Source organism: Terrapene carolina, unplaced genomic scaffold, assembly GCF_002925995.2.
Source record: "Terrapene carolina triunguis isolate 2854851 unplaced genomic scaffold, T_m_triunguis-2.0 Scaffold88, whole genome shotgun sequence".
NCBI classification, from domain to species: Eukaryota; Metazoa; Chordata; order Testudines; family Emydidae; genus Terrapene; species Terrapene triunguis.
The window spans coordinates 1,583,400-1,601,054 of record NW_020664439.1 but is presented as its reverse complement, the minus strand read 5'-3'; the positions used below and the strand labels follow the sequence as shown (position 1 = coordinate 1,601,054).

Here is a 17,655-nt window from a genome sequence, read left to right as displayed (position 1 = left end):
GGCCCAGATGTCCATCCTGTACATTTGTAAGGTGGCAACCTGGTCTTTGATCCACACATTTACTTCCCGCTATGCCATCGTTCCTCAGTCTAGAGATGATGCCAGGTATGAACTGGTGGTCCTACAATCCCTGTTCAAGTAGTTGCCAAACCCACCTCCATTTCGAACTGTATGTCACCTAAAGTGGAATGGACATGTGCATCACTTTTGAAGAATTAAAAACAGATACCTTACTTTCCATAAATACTGTTGTTCAGGGAGTGTTGCACATGTCCATTCCACCATCCACCCTCTTTCCCCTCTCCATTGAAGTCTCTCCAGGAGGAAGGAACTGAGGAGGGTTGGGGGCAATGGGGCCCTTTATAACTACATGCACTGGCGCAAGGCAGGGGGCGCTCATGCTGCCCTGACACGTACTGCTGAGTGAAAACCCTGTGACAACTGTGCATGAGGTATGCACACACCTACAATGGAATGGACATATGCAACACATATCTTGAAGACCAACAGTTATGGAAAGGTAGGTAACCATTTTCCCCATCACCCAAATCTATAATTCCATCAGATGTCCCCCAGATCCATCAGTTACCCACACACTTCCCAATGCACCATTTATTCCCAATGAATCCTCCTTTCTCCAGTCCGTCAAACCTCTCTCCCTCTGGTCCCCAAGTCATTACTTCCTGTTCCCAGGCCAGTACGTCAGCAGGTTTTTCTACAAAGCAAGCTTGCTTTTCTAGCTCCCCTCTCTGCAGATTATTAGGACCTTGTGATGTTGTTGGACTTGATGCATGTTTATTGATGTTCAACAGAGTTTTCTTTTCATGTTGAATTATCCTGGTACTGAGGTCTAGATAAATACCATGTAGGTTTACTTTGTTGTCTTAAATTTTTGTTTGAAAACTTTTAAAATTCAAATCCAAATTTAAAATTCAAGGAATTGTAACTGGTATCTGTATTTTAAAAATATCTTGGGTGTGATGATAGTATATTCTTACTATTGTTTATTATCAGAGTGGTACCTAGACCCCTTTGCAAAGTGCCAATTGTGCTAGGTGAAACACAGACAGTGCCTCTCCAGAGAGCTCCTTGTTTTTCTTTTCATTGCCTCTCCATTTTTGCTTGGAGAGCTGTAGGCTTGAATGTGTGTGAAATTATTTGTCACCTCTTTTATTTTGCTTGTCCTGGTAATCTATTTTTAATAGATTGGGAATCCGGGCTTAATATATTATTAATAAATAGGGGGAAATACCAAAGAAAACCACCATAATAGCATTTAGTTTCAAAAACAGGAACTACACAAAAATTGGGAAGCTAGTTTAAATGGAAATTAAAAGGAACACTCAAAGGAGTGAAATGCCTGCAAGCTGCATGGAAATTATTTAAAAACACCACAATAGAGGTTCAAATTAAATATTGCAAATAAAAGAAACAGTAAGAGGACCAGAAAAATTCCACCATCGCTAAACAGGAGGAAAAGAGGTGGTTAGAAGCAAAAAGACATCCTTTAAAAATTGGAAGTCAAATGCCAGTGAGGAAAATAGAAAGGAGTATAAATTCTGGCAAGTCAAGTGTAAAAATATAATTAGGCAATCCAAAAAGGAATTTGAAGGGCAACTACCAAAAGACCCAAAAACTAATGCAAAAAGTTTTTTTAAATAATCAGGGGCAGGAAGCCTGAATGTTAGCAAACACTAGGAAAGGAATAGTTAATAAAACAGAAAAATACCATAATGCAACTATATAAATCCATGGGACATCCACACCTGGAATACTTCATGCAGTTCTGGTCACCCCATCGCAAAAAAATTATATTAGAATTGAAAAAAGTATAGAGAAGGGCAACAAAAATTAATAGGGGTGTGGAACAGCTTCCATATGAGGAGACATTAACAAGACTGGGACTGTTCATCTTAGAAAAGAGATGACTGAGGTGGGTATGATAAAGGGCTATAAAATCATGACTGGCGTGGAGAAAGTGAATAAGGAAATGTTATTTACTCCTTCACATAACACAAGGACCCAGGGGTCACCTAATATAATTAATAGGTAGCAGGGTGTCCCTAAACCTCTCATTGCCAGAAGCTGGGACTTGATGACAGGGGATGGATCACTCACTAATTGCCCTGTTCCATTCATTCCCTCTGAAGTATCTGGCACCAGCCACTATCAGAAGACAGGATACTGATGGACCATTGGTCTGACCCAGTGTGGCCATTCTCATGATTTTATGTTTTTGTGCTCTAATATTTAAAGAACATTATCCTTTTTTAATGTTTATTCAGGAGGACTTGTTGGTATTGAGGAAAACTGTGAAATCCTTTCTGGCTGTCTGCCAGCAGTGCCTATCGAATGTCAACACTCCAGTCAAAGAACAGGTAAAGAAATACAGTCACATGTTCTTTACAAAAGTTTGATCATTTAAGCATAGCAAGAGTCAAGAAGAGGCTTTTATTAGATCAGTCTTGTGATGAAACAATCTTCTGCGCTATTCCTTTTAATAAACCGAACAAACTGTCCATAGAAATATATTCATACAGACTCTTTCTGAGCACAGCATAATGCATCTAGAGCCAAATTCATCTTGCACCATAGACTATGACTTTACATCAGGGATTAATTTGGCATGTAGTGTTTTAGTGGTGTATATATTTAACACTGTTTCACATTATGCTGCCCCAGTAATGCAACAAAATGCAATATCCCACTGGTACATGCTGTGACAGTTCTTCACTTCTGTGTCTGTGCCAATCTGAGAGTGGAGAACTCTGATACTTCTAGAGTTGCAAGCCATTGGCTCTAGTAAGGCATGCTGCACGCTTCCCCAACAGGAGAACCAGTGTCTTCCATAGCAGTTCTTTTATTGCCAGTATGGTATAGGAATACCCTGGAGGACACTGAATCAGTGATCTCAGATGTTGTTTTGCAACAGTCTTTCTTTTTACAAACAGCCATTTCTTCTTAAGGAAAACTCAGTTTTTCTTCAAAATTGATATATCCAGTCAGTGTCTCTTCCTGTTAGCTCCTAACTCAAAAATCATACTTGGGGAATTTTCTGGTTCTCATAATGTTCACTTCCTTGAGACTCAGGGCTTACTGCTTTTCCTTCCCTGTTTGCCAGGTTGATTGAAATTCTGTGTGTGTGCGTGCGTGTGCACATGCATTATGATTGTATGGGTAGGCAGCAGATTTTCATAGTTGAGTGTAATTGCCCATTACTATGTATTAGATATTGGAAGGGTCTCCTCTCAGAATTGGCCCATATATATATATAAGGGTTCATCAATATTTTGTGAAATCTCATCAAAAGACAATATAAAGTTTGCTTGACAAGATCTATGTTCTATAAAACTATATTGGTTTGCATTAATTTTGTTGCTATCCTTTAATATTTTCCTGAAGGCTTTCCCAGGAACTTGCCCAAGATCAATGTGAGGCTAACCATCCTATCATTACCTAGATTATCCCATTTACCTTTTTTAAATATTGGCACATTATCTTTTCTCCATTTCTCTGAAACTTTCCCAGTGTTCCAGGATTTGTTAAACATCAACGGCTCTGAGATTTCCTTAGCCAATTCTTCTTAAACTTTTGGGTACAACTATCCCATTCTGCAGATTTACAATGTTTAACTTTAGTAGCTGCTGTTTAACGTTCTGCCTAGTTACTGTTGACATAAAACATGTTTCATTATCACTGTAGGATGTGAATATGTCATCCAGCTTCTTTTCAAATTCAGATCAGAAATATTTATTGAACACTTCTCCATTTTCTGCATCAGCATTGACAATTTTACTATCTTTATCTAGTAATAGAGCTATACCATTGCTAGGATTTCCTGATTTTGTTCCTGATATCTTTTTAAAATTCCTTTGTATTGTCCTTAACCCTAGTGGCCATGGAGTTTTTCACTGATATCTTTAGCTTCCCTTATCAAATTGTTTGCATTTCATAACTGCTAATTTATAGTCATTGCTGTCAACTTCCCCCTTTTCCATTTGTTTGATTGATAGAATTTTATTACTGCATTCATTCCCCTTCTTATCTATGATGGCTTTTTACAATCATTTTAAATCAAAAAAGTCTTCTTTTGTAATTGTCAAATTGTGGGCTTTTTGGTGTATCTGATAGTTTTCTTAAACAACTCCAAATTATAATTCACATTGTTTTGTCTGAATTTCTCCTCCCAGTCAGTTTTGTTCATAATTGTTTTCAACTTTGGAAAATTGGGCCTTTTAAAGCACTGATTGTTAGAAGCTCCAAGGACATATCACAAGTGGTAGCATGAATCCTCCACCATATGTCCCTCAGATTGAAAGCCCCCATGATAATTCAGTTTTTCTTTCTACACAGTAAAAATAGATGTTTAAAGAGCTGTTCATCCTGTTGTCTAGTCTGATTTGGTGTCTAAAACAGATGTTTAGCTGATTTTATGCTTTATCATTTGGAACTCTGAGCCAGAAGCATTCCAGGTCCTGCAGTTCAGAACTGTGAATTACTCAAAAGCTGCTATTAGTATCTTTGATGTACAGTGACATTGCCCTCCCTCCTGCATGCTCTGTTTTTCCCAATAAGGTGTATCCAGTGATTGTAACATTCCAGTCATATGACTCATCCCACCAGATTTCTATTTGTGTCAAATTTATTTTAAAAAATGAGTATTTCTAATTCCTGTTGTTTATTTCCCAGGCTTCTAGCATAGATATGTAGACAGTTAAAGAATTTCTTCTCTTTATCCCTGACACCTTGATCCTTTACATTCACGATACCTCGAGTCTGAGTTATGTGTTTTTGTATTTGCATTTTGCTTCCCCCTTAATACTCTTCTCTTTTGTTGCTAGTTGAATGCTCTCCTGAATAATCTATCATCCTTGGTTCCCCATCTACTAAATCCAAACCATACTGTGGTGATTTGGGGAATAAGACTGCACAATTTATGAATTGTGTGTGAGATTATGAATTCTATATATGTATGTTTACCAAGCTGCAAACTCCATTTTGGATATGGGGTTCTTTACCTTTTTGTGGTGCTGTTGCCTCCATGTTGGCCTAGAATTCCAAAAGGTTAACAAAGGAGGTATATTGACTTAAGTGGAGACATATTGAACTCTAGACAAAAGACTGGCTCCCACCCAGGAGAACTGGTTTATCAGGGGACCATCGCCTAGCAATGAAGTCAACTGGTAAGAGTCTGGGATCACTTGTTGAAGCTAAATGGAGTCACCTGACAGAGGAGACTGCAAGGTTATAAAGGGCAAAAGCTGCTCTACTGGCTCTCTCTCTCTCTGGTTATTTTTATCAGCTTAAGATGAGGGAAGCTGCTGCAAGAGCTGGATGAGGTAAGGGGGCAGAAGGGCTGGTAACCTGAACTCAGATGGTCCCCCAAAGGAAGAGTGAGCTAGAGAGAGGGAACTGCATGTAGGGTTTATTATTTTTGTGGGGGTCTTTGTATTTCTCAGGTGAGTAAATAAAACACAATGATGTGTTAAATGTCTGTGCAAAGTGTGTTTGTGTTTTGGGCTACATCTACCACATGGCTCCGAAGAGACTTAAACTGTAACCCAGCAGGCTCACACATTTAGTGGAATTCTGGCAGAGGCTGTGCTTAAGCTGCAGGCGGAATCTGAGGTGTTAGTGCTGGTTCCAGGGGCTGGGCAGCTGGATCCTGTGCTTGCAACTCTCAGGTGGGAGTGTTAGACAGAGAATCTTCACTCTGAGTGTGTGCCTAGGGGCCTCAAGACTGGGATAGTGCCTGGGCTCTGTTCAGACTCTAGAGATTTAAAACACATGGGGATCCAGATCCCCGCACAGCTGTCTGGTGGGCTGCCAGCAGCGTGAGCTCGACCAGATCTGTGACACACATGTTGTCCTCTCCCCATAAAAGGCGACCCAAAGTTCCATATATATAAAATCCTCTACTTTTACCTAGCCACTTACCTAGTCAACAGTTCACTCCAGTATCGTCTGTCTGTCTTATTTTGCTCTGTAACGGGAAGAATCACAGAGAAGAGCACCTGGACTTTCCTCTCCTTCAGCTCCCTTGCGAGATCCCTGAGGTCTTTGAAGATCTGCAAAGTGTCATTTGAAGTTCTCATTCATACCAATATATAACATAAGCAGGTGGAGCCTTGCCCACTGTCTTCTGGATCCCATCCAATCTTGCTTATCTTGTCTTCACTACAGGAAGACAGCACACCATCCTTTTGTCACTTGCAGAAGGTTCTGTCCCTTCTTCTTAATGTCATGCCTCCATTGAGAATTGTCTGTCTTCTTTGGACAGTCAGAAATCTTCTCCTGGGCATGCTTGGCATCCTCGTCGATTGGGCTGAATGTCCATCCTCAAGTGTGGCCCATGCAGACTCCTGTTCCTTTCCTCTGGCTAAATCTTCAGAGACATATCTGCAGCTGCCATGCTGAGTACCTGATAGTGATGGGATATGTCTAGATGAGTAGAATGCCTCCTATTTCTCTTTCCTTGCATGGTCACAGACTGCCCATCTTCTGCTTCTGGTCATGTTGAATGCTTCCTTTTGCTTTTTCCTCAAGTGGCCATGAACTGCCCAGTTTCTGTTCTGTCCTGCTCCCTCACATCCTGTTCCTTTCCTTGCTGAATTAGCGATGCATAATTCAGTTGTCCAAGAACTTTTCTGCCTCTCTGATGCAGTGCAGGCTCTATAGTTCTTCAAGAACATGAATCTTTTCTTCCATTTTATCCATTAACTTGCACTTCATGCACAGGAATTATCTTCTGGCAGGAAGCAGAACATAGCACATCCCATCCATTGCAAGTCACAATAACTTTTCCATTGCTGACCATTTTCTCTGGTGTAGTATACATGTACGCTAGACAGAAAAGTGTCTAACCTCCCGATGACAGAGTGTACTAGACATTCACTACTTGCTGCCAGAGGCCCCATCTCCTTGGCACATCCCACCCTAAGAAGGTGTTCTGCTGGTAGGGAAGAGCAGGGAGTTCATATCTCCAGGGGATGCCTAGAGAGGCCTCCCATGATCAGCTACAGGCAGAACCAGAGTTGGTCCTGTGGTACCTAGAAGGGCCAGGAGTAGGCAGAAGCCAATTAGAGCCCAGCATGTGAGATATAAAGGGCTGACTGCTTCTACTAGGGATGTATTCTGAGTTAAGCCAGGAAAGGGAAGGAACATTCTCGCTGCACTAACTCAGGTAGACCTTGCCCAGTCAGGAGCCTCACCTTGACAACATTGGCCTTGAATCTCTGTGAAGGACTAGAATTTATTTTATGGATTTTAATGCCCAGGTGGCTATTTTGAGTTGAGACTTATTATTTATGTTGACCCCAGAAGCGGTCTGGTCTGAGAGCTGACCTGGCCAGAGGACTAGTCCACAGAAACGACAGACCATTGCAGAACCAGAACACAAGGGGGCACTAGAGAGGAAGAGTCCATGCAACTCCTTGTCCTGACACTAGGGGGCACTCTAGTTGTGAGTGCACATTATAAAACTCCCCCTGCAAATTCCCTCACACTCCACTGTTAGCCGCTCCCCCATTCACCTGCTCAGGTGTTCATTTTGCAGATGGCCTATATGCCTGGTCCAGCTGGTTAACACCATCCCCATGTTAAAGGGAGGGATCAGCTACTCAGAGACACAACAAACAGACCAAATTCTCAGTTAGCTAAGTCCTTATCTCCAAGCACAGCACCCACGGAGGCTACTCACAAACTCTCCTTTTAGTCTTCTTCCCTGTTTGCCACATAGAGGGTACATTCACTCACTCATGCCCGTCACCCCAATCAGGGTATGGGCAGCCAACCACAGATCTCCAGAGTCCTTTATCCTGGGCCATTTGCTCTAGCTGGTTCCAGGTATAGCCCATTTTTATGCTATCAGCCTGAAGGTCGCGTCGCCAGGTGTTTCTTGGACGGCCTCTTTTCCGCTTGCCTTGGGGGTTCCACCGCAATGCCTGTCTAGTGATGTTGGTTGGCTGCTTGCGTAGTGTGTGTCCTATCCAACCCCACCTTCTCCTTCTAATTTCTTCCTCTGCTGGAAGTTGACGGTTCCTCTCCAAGAGGTAGATGTTGCTGATGGTGTCTGGCCAGCGGATCTGGAGAATCCTTCTAAGGCAACTATTTATGAAGGTCTGGATCTTCCTGGTGGTTGTTTTAGTTATCCTCCAGGTTTCAGCTCCATACAGTAAGACTGATTTCACGTTGGAGTTGAACAGTCTAATCTTTGTTGCCAAAGACAGCTCTCTAGAGCTCCAGATGTTCTTGAGCTGTAAGAAAGCTGCTCTTGCCTTACCGATCCTTGCTTTGATGTCTGCGTCCGTGCCACCCTGTTGGTCGATGATGCTGCCTAGGTAGGTGAAGGACTGCACTTCTTCCAGAGGGCTTCCATTCAGTGTGACTGGGTCATTACTGATGGAGTTAATCTTGAGGATCTTGGTTTTGTCCTTGTGGATGTTGAGGCCAACCTGTGATGACGTGGCTGCCACTACGTTGGTCTTCTCTTGCATCTGCTGTTTGCTATGCGAAAGGAGTGCAAGGTCATCGGCAAAGTCCAGGTCATCAAGCTGGGTCCACAATGTCCACTGGATTCCGTTCCTACGCTCATAAGTGGATGTCTTCATAATCCAATCAATGACAAGGAGAAAGAGAAATGGTGACAACAAGCATCCTTGTCTGACTCCGGTTCGCACCTGGAAGCTGTTTGTAAGCTGCCCTCTATGGATCACTCTACAGTGTATGCCGTCATATAAGTTCTTAATCAGGTTGACCACCTTTGCTGGGATGCCATAGTGCTGAAGGAGCTTCCAGAGAGTCTCTCGATCCACGCTATCGAATGCTTTCTCATAGTCAACAAAATTGATGTACAACGAGGAGTTCCACTCCATAGACTGCTCGACTATGATGCGGAGCGTTGCTATCTGGTCCGTGCATGATCTATTTTGCCGGAAACCTGCTTGCTCATCTCATAGCTGTGGATCGACGGCATCCTTCATTCTCTCTAAGAGGACTCAGTTGAAGACCTTCCCTGGCACCGACAGAAGTGTGATTCCTCTGTAGTTGGCACAATTGCTGAGGTCTCCTTTCTTGGGGATTTTAATAAGATATCCCTCTTTCCAGTCCGCCGGAATCACTACTTCTTCCCATATCTTCTCAAAGAGGGGGTACAGCATTTCCACTGAAACATCCAGATCTACTTTCAGGGCCTCTGCTGGAATATCGTCAGGTCCAGCCGCCTTCCTATTCTTCATCATAGTGATGGCTTTTCTGATCTCATCTCTGGTTGGTCTGTCACAATTGATTGGAAGGTCTTCGTTGGCTGGATCAATGTCTGGTGGATTTAATGGTGCTGTTCTATTCAGGAGTTCCTCAAAGTGCTCCGCCCATCTATTCATCTGTTGTTCTATTTCTGTTATAGACTTTCCCTGCTTGTCTTTGACGGGACGCTCTGGCTTGCTGAACTTTCCAGACAGTTGCTTGGTGATGTCATACAGCTGTTTCATATTACCATTGTATGCTGCCTGCTCCGCTTCTGCTGCCAGTCCATCCACATAATCTCTCTTATCCTTCCTAATATTCCTCTTCACTACTCTATGGGCTTCAGCATACTCTTTTTGCGCTTTAGCCTTTGCTGCTCTAGTCCTGCTGTTATTAACTACTGCCTTCTTCTTCTTTCTATCTTCTATCTTAGTCAAGGTCTCTGCTGTGATCCACTCTTTCTGCTGGTATTTCTTAATTCCAAGCAATTCCTGACATGCTGATCTAAGTGTCTCTCTCACTTTCTGCCATCTGTTGCGTACACTGTCTTCCTCAGACTGATCCTGTAGTACTGAAAACTTATTCTTCAGCATCAGTCCAAAATCTTCCTTGATCTTATGATCCTTCAAAAGGCTGACGTTGTACTTCGCTCTTCTATCTAACGCGTCTATCCAGTTCTTCTTCTGCTTCAGCTTCAATCTGGCCACCACTAAGTGATGGTCGGACGCTACGTCTGCTCCTCTTCTAACTCTAACGTCCTGCAAAGATCTTCTGAACTTCTTGCTAATACAGACATGATCGATCTGGTTTTCTATCATACCTGCTGGCGATATCCAGGTACTCTTGTGGATCCGCTTGTGAGGAAAGATGCTACCTCCTATGACCAGGTTGTTAAGTGCACACAGATCCACAAATCTCTCTCCATTCTCACTCATCTCTCCCAGAGCGTGGGTCCCCATGACTTGTTCATATCCTGTGTTGTCAGGTCCAATTTTGGCATTAAAATCTCCCATAAGGATGGTAATGTCTTTGTCTGGGAGAATCTCTAATATTTTCTGAAGTCTGTTGTAAAAATAGTCTTTGTCCCCCTCTTCACTGTCATTGGTTGGAGCATAGCACTGTACAATATTCATCTTAATCCTCTTCATTTTAGTTCTGAAGGATGCTGTGATGATCCTGGAACCATGTGCCTCCCAACCAATCAGTGCTCTCTGTGCCTGCTTGGACAACATGAAGCCTACTCCCTGTGTGTGGGGTGCGTCGCTCTCTTCATGTCCGGAATACAGCAACAGCTCTCCTGTCAACAGTTGTCTCTGTCCAGCTTGCGTCCATCTTGTCTCGCTAATGCCTAGTAGGGTCAGGTTGTTTCTCCTCATCTCTGCTGCGACCTGCGCCGTCTTTCTTGACTCGTACATGGTCCTCATGTTCCATGTACCGATGGTAATCCTCCTGGTTGCAAGAAGGGTAATCGGCTTGGTGGCTTCCTCACGACTTTCACCACCCAGCGTCATGCGTCTTCGAGTTGAAGACCCTTCTTTTCCAGGCTAAAAGTCTCTGTTATCTCTATTGTTGGCGTTTCTGTAGCAAGTTGATTTTTTACGGGGTGGAGTTGCTAGCCCCACACCCAACCCTCCTCCTTTATCCTGACTTGGGACAGGCAGATGGCCCCAAAGGACCTCTCTGGTGGAGTTAGAGGGTACATTACAGATGCATTTTTGCTGGTTTAGAGCAGAGGCCTGCTGTAGTCCTTCTCACCAATTCCACTCATCCCCATGATGATCAAAAAGATCCAAGCCCCATCAGTCTTGTCATCTTAGTGGTGCCAGCATAGATAAAACAATTCTGGTTTTCAGACTTGCTGGAACAGTCAGTGTACTTTTATTGCCATCTTCTAGCATCCCCAGACCTGCTAACAAAACAGAATGGACTGACCCAGGAATCTCTCCATCTAACAGCTTCAGACATGGAACTCTGATGACCAGTGATTTAATTTGCTCTGGGTGGTACAGGGTATACTATTACAGAAAAGGAAACCTACCACCACGAAATTGTATGCACAAACATAGAGCTGATAGCATTTAGTGTGACTCAGCACCAGTCCCTCAGCTCTTTGACTGTCTCTTGGCCCACATGTTCTCTGGGCTTTTGGTCTCTTCAGTCATGTTCCATCTATCAGACATCTTGGCCTGTCATATTCCTTGGGACAGATTCAAATTATCTACTGTCTCTAGATTCATGAAGGATCAACTTAAATGCCACTCACCAGTGGACCTGAAACTAGTCCTCACAAAGCTGTGGGGATATCCTTTCAAACCCCTAAGGAGTACACCTTTTAATACCCACCTCTAAAAACACTTCACTGTGACTATCAGCTGCACCAGAAGAGTGAGTAAGCTTCAGGCATTAATGGCTGGATTTCCCTTAGAGTCAGAGATTTTAAGGCCAGACCTTGACTGTCATCTAGTCTGACCTGTTTCATAACACAGCCATAGTTTTCACACATTGTGTTCCTGCATTTAGCCCAACAACTTGTGATTGAATAAGACCATGCCTTATAGAAATATATCCAGTCTTGATAAAGCTCTAGATGATGGAGAATTCAATACAATTGTTAAGCTGTTTCAGTGATTAATTACCCTCACTGCTAAAATGTGTATCTTATTTCTAGTTTGAAATTTGTAATCTTTGAATTCCAGGCTGGATCTTTTGATATCATTGTTTTCTACTTTGAAGAGCCATCTATGATCAGGTATTTTCCCTATGTAGGTACTTATATACTGTGATTAAGTCACCTCAGATCGTCTCTTTGGTAAATTAAATAGATTGAGATCCTTTAATCTCTCATTTCAAGGCACATTTTCCAAGCCTCAAATCATTCTTGTGGCTTGTCTCTGAATCTTCTCCAGTGTTTCAACTTCCTTTTTAAAAGTGTGGGCATCAGAACCGAACACAGTTACATAATATTCTAGTAGTAGTCTCACCAGTTCCATATACAGTGATCATGCCACCTCTCCACTCCCACTGATAGTTCCCTATTATTATTTCCAAGGATTGTGTTACCTATTTTGCCCACTGCATTGCACTGAGAGTTCACGTTCAGCCGGTTCTCTTAGATTACCTCAAAGCCCTTTTCAGAGTCTCCGCTTTCCAGAATACAGTCCCCTATCCTGTAAGTGTGACTACATTCTTGTTCCTAGATGTAGGACCATACATTTGAGCATATTTGTTGTTTAATTGCATCTAGATTACCAAGCAATCCAGATCACTCTATATAGTGACCTTGTCTTATAATTATTTACGACTCCACTAAACTTTATCAGCAATGATTTTATACTTTCTTCTAGTGCTCATTGAAAAAATACTCCACAGTGTTGGACCAAGAACCAATCCCTGGAGGACCCCAATAGAAACACCCACACTAACTGATGATTCTTCATTAACAATTATATCTGGGATTTCCACATAAACCAGAGTCTCTCAATGCCAGTATAGTTCTCTAAACCACATCCCCCTTGTGACAGAGCACTGACGACTGACAGATGGGTCAGCACTGTGATCACTGTATCCTCAGTTAGTTCCCTTAGAGATGGGTGATTGAACAATTAGCTAATCAAAAGCAGAGGCTGGATTTAAGAAACTAATTAGCCCTCAGATGGCTAACCTGATAAAAGTTAGGAAGGAAATGTTACAAAATAGGAGAGGACATGGCTAGTTGAACCTGGAATGAAAGCGATCCCTAGAGGGGGAGATCTCTTTTCCTCCTAGGGCCCTGGGAAAGAGGGGATGAAAGGATTTAAAACTGTGATGTTTCACTGTACTGGTGTTGGAAGGATTTAGAATAAAATACAGACTGAACACTAAAAGAAAGTGGGTCTGAGCAGTTTCTGGGGCATCAGAGGACTGGGGCAGAGCGTTGCTCCATCACATCCCCCAGAGAAGAGTAAGGCAAATGGCTTATATTTTAAAATGGAAGTTAACTTCTATGTAAATCTTTTACATATGTAAGAAATCCCTCAGATTATTTGTGTGCTATGGAGAGCAATGTCAAGAGAATGTCAATTCTCTCCAAAGGCTCTCTAAGTGGATTACAGTGTGTATTGAATTGTGCTATACTCTGGCTAACCTTACAGCTCCTTTAGGCCTTATAGCATACCCCACCAGCACTATTCACTGGGGGCCTTATTCAACAAAGCATTTCAGCATTGTTTAAGTCCGTCTCTATCCAGCAAAGCACATTTGCATGTGCTTAACTTTAACCACAATCTTTAGTTCAGTTGAAGTCAATAGGATTTAACCACATACATAAGTAGTGATCTACTTAAATCTCGAAGAAATCACACATTATTTGTGGTTGGTCACAGCATAAATAGCAAAAATTTTGCAGATGTGTTCCTACAGTGTGTGTATATATACAACAAGTATTGTGTTGTACTACAATTACATTTGTAAGTTGACCTGGATAAAGGAGTCTGCTAAATCAGGGGTTCTCAAACTTTTTTCTGGGACCCCCTTTGAAAATATTTCAGGCTGTGATGACCCCCCACAAAAAAAGTATTGGATCCCCCCCACACACACACACACCATTCCACCTTTACTTCTGCATTGCTGCTGGCAGTGGCACTGCCCTCAGAGTTGGGCACCTAACCAGCAGCTGCCACTCTCTGACTGCCCAGCTCTGAAGGCAGCGCAGAAGTAAGGGTGGCAATACCGTGTTCCACCAACAATAGCCAAATTTCATGGTCTGTTACGCTTCTTTCATGACCATGAATTTGGTAGGGCCCTGTACGCAAGTTCTGCACTGAATAGGGATGGTCTATTGAACTGGGGCTTGGATTTGGCTTCCTGCTTGGAAACAGCAGAGCTGTTTTAGTCGATTTTCAGCCGAGTATCAGAGGGGTAGCCGTGTTAGTCTGTATCCACAAAAACAAACCGGAGTCTGGTGGCACCTCAAAGACTGAGATTTATTTGGGCATAAGCTTTTGTGGATAAAAACCCCACTTCTTCTGATGCATGGAGTGAAAATTACAGACACAGGCATAAATATACTTGCACATGAAGAGAAGGGAGTTACCTTATAAGTGGAGAACTAGTGTTGACAAGGCCAATTCATTCAGGGTGGATGTGGTCCACTCCCAATAATTGACGAGGAGGTGTCAATACCAAGGGAGGGGAAATTGCCTTTGTAGTAAGCCAGCCGCTCCCAGTCCCTATTCAAGCCCAAATTAATAGTGTTAAGTTTGCAAATGAATTGTTGCTCTGCAGTTTCTCTTTGAAGTCTGTTTTTGAAGCAAGGCCTTGTCAACACTGGTTCTCTGCGTGTAGGGTAACTCCCTTCTCTTTTTTACCCACGAAAGCTTATGCCCAAATAAATCTGTTAGTCTTTAAGGTGCCACCGGACTCTTCGTTGTTTTCAGCTGAGAACTCTTCAACCCACTTTCCCCTGGGAAGTATGCCTTCCAGATTGCCTTGAGTGGGACCATTCAGAGATTTCCAGAGAAAGAAAGATTACTAACCTGTAAGTGCTGCTGTTCTAGGAACATCTCTGTTTATTCAAACTACCCACCAATATTCCCTTCTTCCTTAGGTTCTCTATTTATTCTTAGACCCTGAGATTGAGGAGAAAGGAACAGAGGTGGTTGAAAAGCTGCACTCCCTTATAGATGCTCAGGTGCTGAATGTTCACAGGCACCACACGGCACTTATGCCAAGTAGAGTTACTAACTGTAAGCTGCTGGAGCATGGGCAGCCTGCCGAGTGGGTAGAGCAGGACCTTATCTGGTCGTTGCGGTGGCAGTTCAGAGTAGTGGTGGGCGTAGATCCAGGAGTCAGGGACTGGCTGAGGGTGAAGCTGGAATAAGGGTTGTTGAGCCAAGCCAAGGGTCAGAACCAGGGTCATGATCAGGACACCAAGCTGAAGGGTAAGTTGAACTCAGGGTCAAGAAGCCAAGCCAAAAATTGGAACTGGAGTCAGGATCAGGAACAAGGCAGGGAGTGTAAGGCCTGGTCTACACTACGGGGTTAGGTCGAATTTAAAAATGAATGCGTCCACACAACCAACCCCGTTCCGTCGACCTAAAGTGCTCTTAAAATCGACTTCTGTACTCCTCCCTGGCAAGGGGAGTAGCACTAAAATCAACTTTGCTGGGTCAAATTTGGGGTAGTGTGGATGGAAATCGACGGTATTGACCTCCAGGAGCTATCCCAGAGTGCGCCATTCTGACCGCTCTGGACAGCATTTTGAACTCCGATGCACTAGCCAGGTACACAAGAAAAGCCCCAGGAACTTTTGAATTTAATTTCCTGTTTGGTCAGCATGGTGAACTCAGCAGCACAGGTGACCCATGCAGTCCCCCCAGAATCGTAGAGCGTAGAATGTTTCTGCACTCCCCCATCATCTCCATCCCTGAGGTTACCGCAGAGTAGAAGGTGAAAAAAACGCACTCACGATGACATGTTTTCCGAGCTCATGCAGTCCTCCCGCACTGATAGGGCACAGCTTACTGCATGGAGCCATTCAGTGGCAGAGGCCAGGAAAGAATTAAGTGAGCGCGAAGAGCGGAGGCAGGACGCGATGCTGAGGCTAATGGGGGAGCAAACAGACATGATGAAGCGTCTGTTGGGGGAGCAAATGGACATAATGAAGTGTCTGTTGGAGCTGCAGGAAAGCCAACAAGAGCACAGACCCCCGCTGCATCCACTGTATAACCGCCTACCCTCCTCCCGATGTTCCATAGCCTCCTCACCCAGACGCCCAAGAACACGGGGGGGAGGCTCCGGGCACCCAGCCACTCCACTCCAGAGGATGGCCCAAGCAACAGAAGGCTGTCATTCAAACAGTTTGATTTTTAGTGTGGCTACAATAAGCAATGTGGCCTTGTCCTTCCCTTCTCCCCCACCCCACCCGGGCTACCTTGTCCGTTATCTCATTTTTAAAAAAAAAAATTAATAAAGAAAGAATGCATGGTTTCAAAACAATCATTACTTTATTTCGAAGGGGGGAGGATGGTTGGCTTACAGGGAATTAAAATCAACAAAGGGGGCATCAAGGAGAAACACACACAACTGTCACACCGAAGCCTGCCAGTCATGACACTGGTTTTCAAAACCTCTCTGATGCGCAGCGTGCCTTGCTGTGCTCTTCTAATCGCCCTGGTGTCTGGCTGCTCAAAATCGGACACCAGGCAATTTGCCCCAACCTCCCACCCCGCCATAAATGTCTCCACCTTACTCTCACAGATATTATGGAGCACACAGCAAGCAGCAATAATGGGAATGTTGTTTGCACTGAGGTCTGACCAACAGCACCAGTGAGCTTTTAAATGTCCAAAGGCACATTCTACCATCATTCTGCACTTGCTCAGCCTATAGTTGAACTGCTCCTTACTACTGTCCAGGCTTCATGAACGGATCCCCCGAGATCGTCACTGGGAAGCAGGAGAGCAGAGTTCTTCTTCGAGTGATTGCTCCTGTATATTCCACAGTAGGTGTGCGTGCTCACCACGTGCACCGGTGCCGGAAGTTTTTCCCTTAGCAGCATCCGTAGTGGGGGAGCACCGCTGCGACCCCTGGAGTGGCGCCAACATATCGCGCCATAAAGGGGGCTGCGTGCTCCCCCCACCCTCGGTTCCTTCTTGCCGCCAGTGAACGTAGTCGGAACTTTGTGCTCCAGCTTTGCTGCAGCATTTCTAGCCTTAGTGGTATTTCCTCATCCCGAAGGCGAAGGGCGGGCTTCGGTCCATCCTCGATCTGCGGAAGCTCAACCAGTTCTTGGTTCGTTACAAATTCCGCATGGTGTCCCTAGCCTCTATTATTCCCTCCCTAGACCCGGGGGATTGGTTTGCAGCGCTGGACCTCCAGGATGCGTACTTCCATGCGTGGCTTTCCGCCAGCGCTTACAAGGGGAAGTGGTCAGAGTCCTCATGGACAATACCACTGCAATGTATTACATCAACAGGCAAGGGGGCACGCGCTCCAAGGCCTTATGCCAGGAAGCCCAGCTCCTGTGGGAGTTCTGTATAGCCCACAACATCCTCCTCCGAGCGTTCCACCTACCCGGCGAGAGCAACACGCTCGCAGATCGCCTGAGCAGGGTGTTCTGACAACAACACGAGTGGTCCCTGCACAGGGAGGTGGCAGAATGGATCTTCCTTCAGTGGGGTACTCCCGAGGTAGACCTATTCGCCACCGCCCAGAACCACCTGTGTCTCAGGTTCTGCTCCAGGGTGATAGAAGGCGATGGGGTCATGACGGACACGTTCCTGCTCAATTGGTCGGGGCCCCTGATGTACGCCTTCCTGCCCTTCCCCCTCATAGGCAGGGTCCTACAGAAGGTGAAGTCAGACGGGGCGAGGATTATCCTGATAGCCCCGGATTGGGCCTGTCAACATTGATACGGGACCTTACTGCAACTCT

General features: G+C 44.3%; 1 protein-coding gene across 1 annotated transcript in view; it reads left to right on the top strand.

The window, feature by feature from the left end:
- The window catches only part of STAG1 (stromal antigen 1), a 383,395-nt gene that overhangs the window by 298,316 nt on the left and 67,424 nt on the right, over nt 1-17,655 (top strand). Inside the window, exon 23 of the mRNA XM_026649889.2 lies at nt 2,286-2,378. Within this exon, the coding sequence (XP_026505674.1) occupies nt 2,286-2,378 (93 nt within the window). The remainder of the gene's footprint in view (nt 1-2,285; nt 2,379-17,655) is intronic.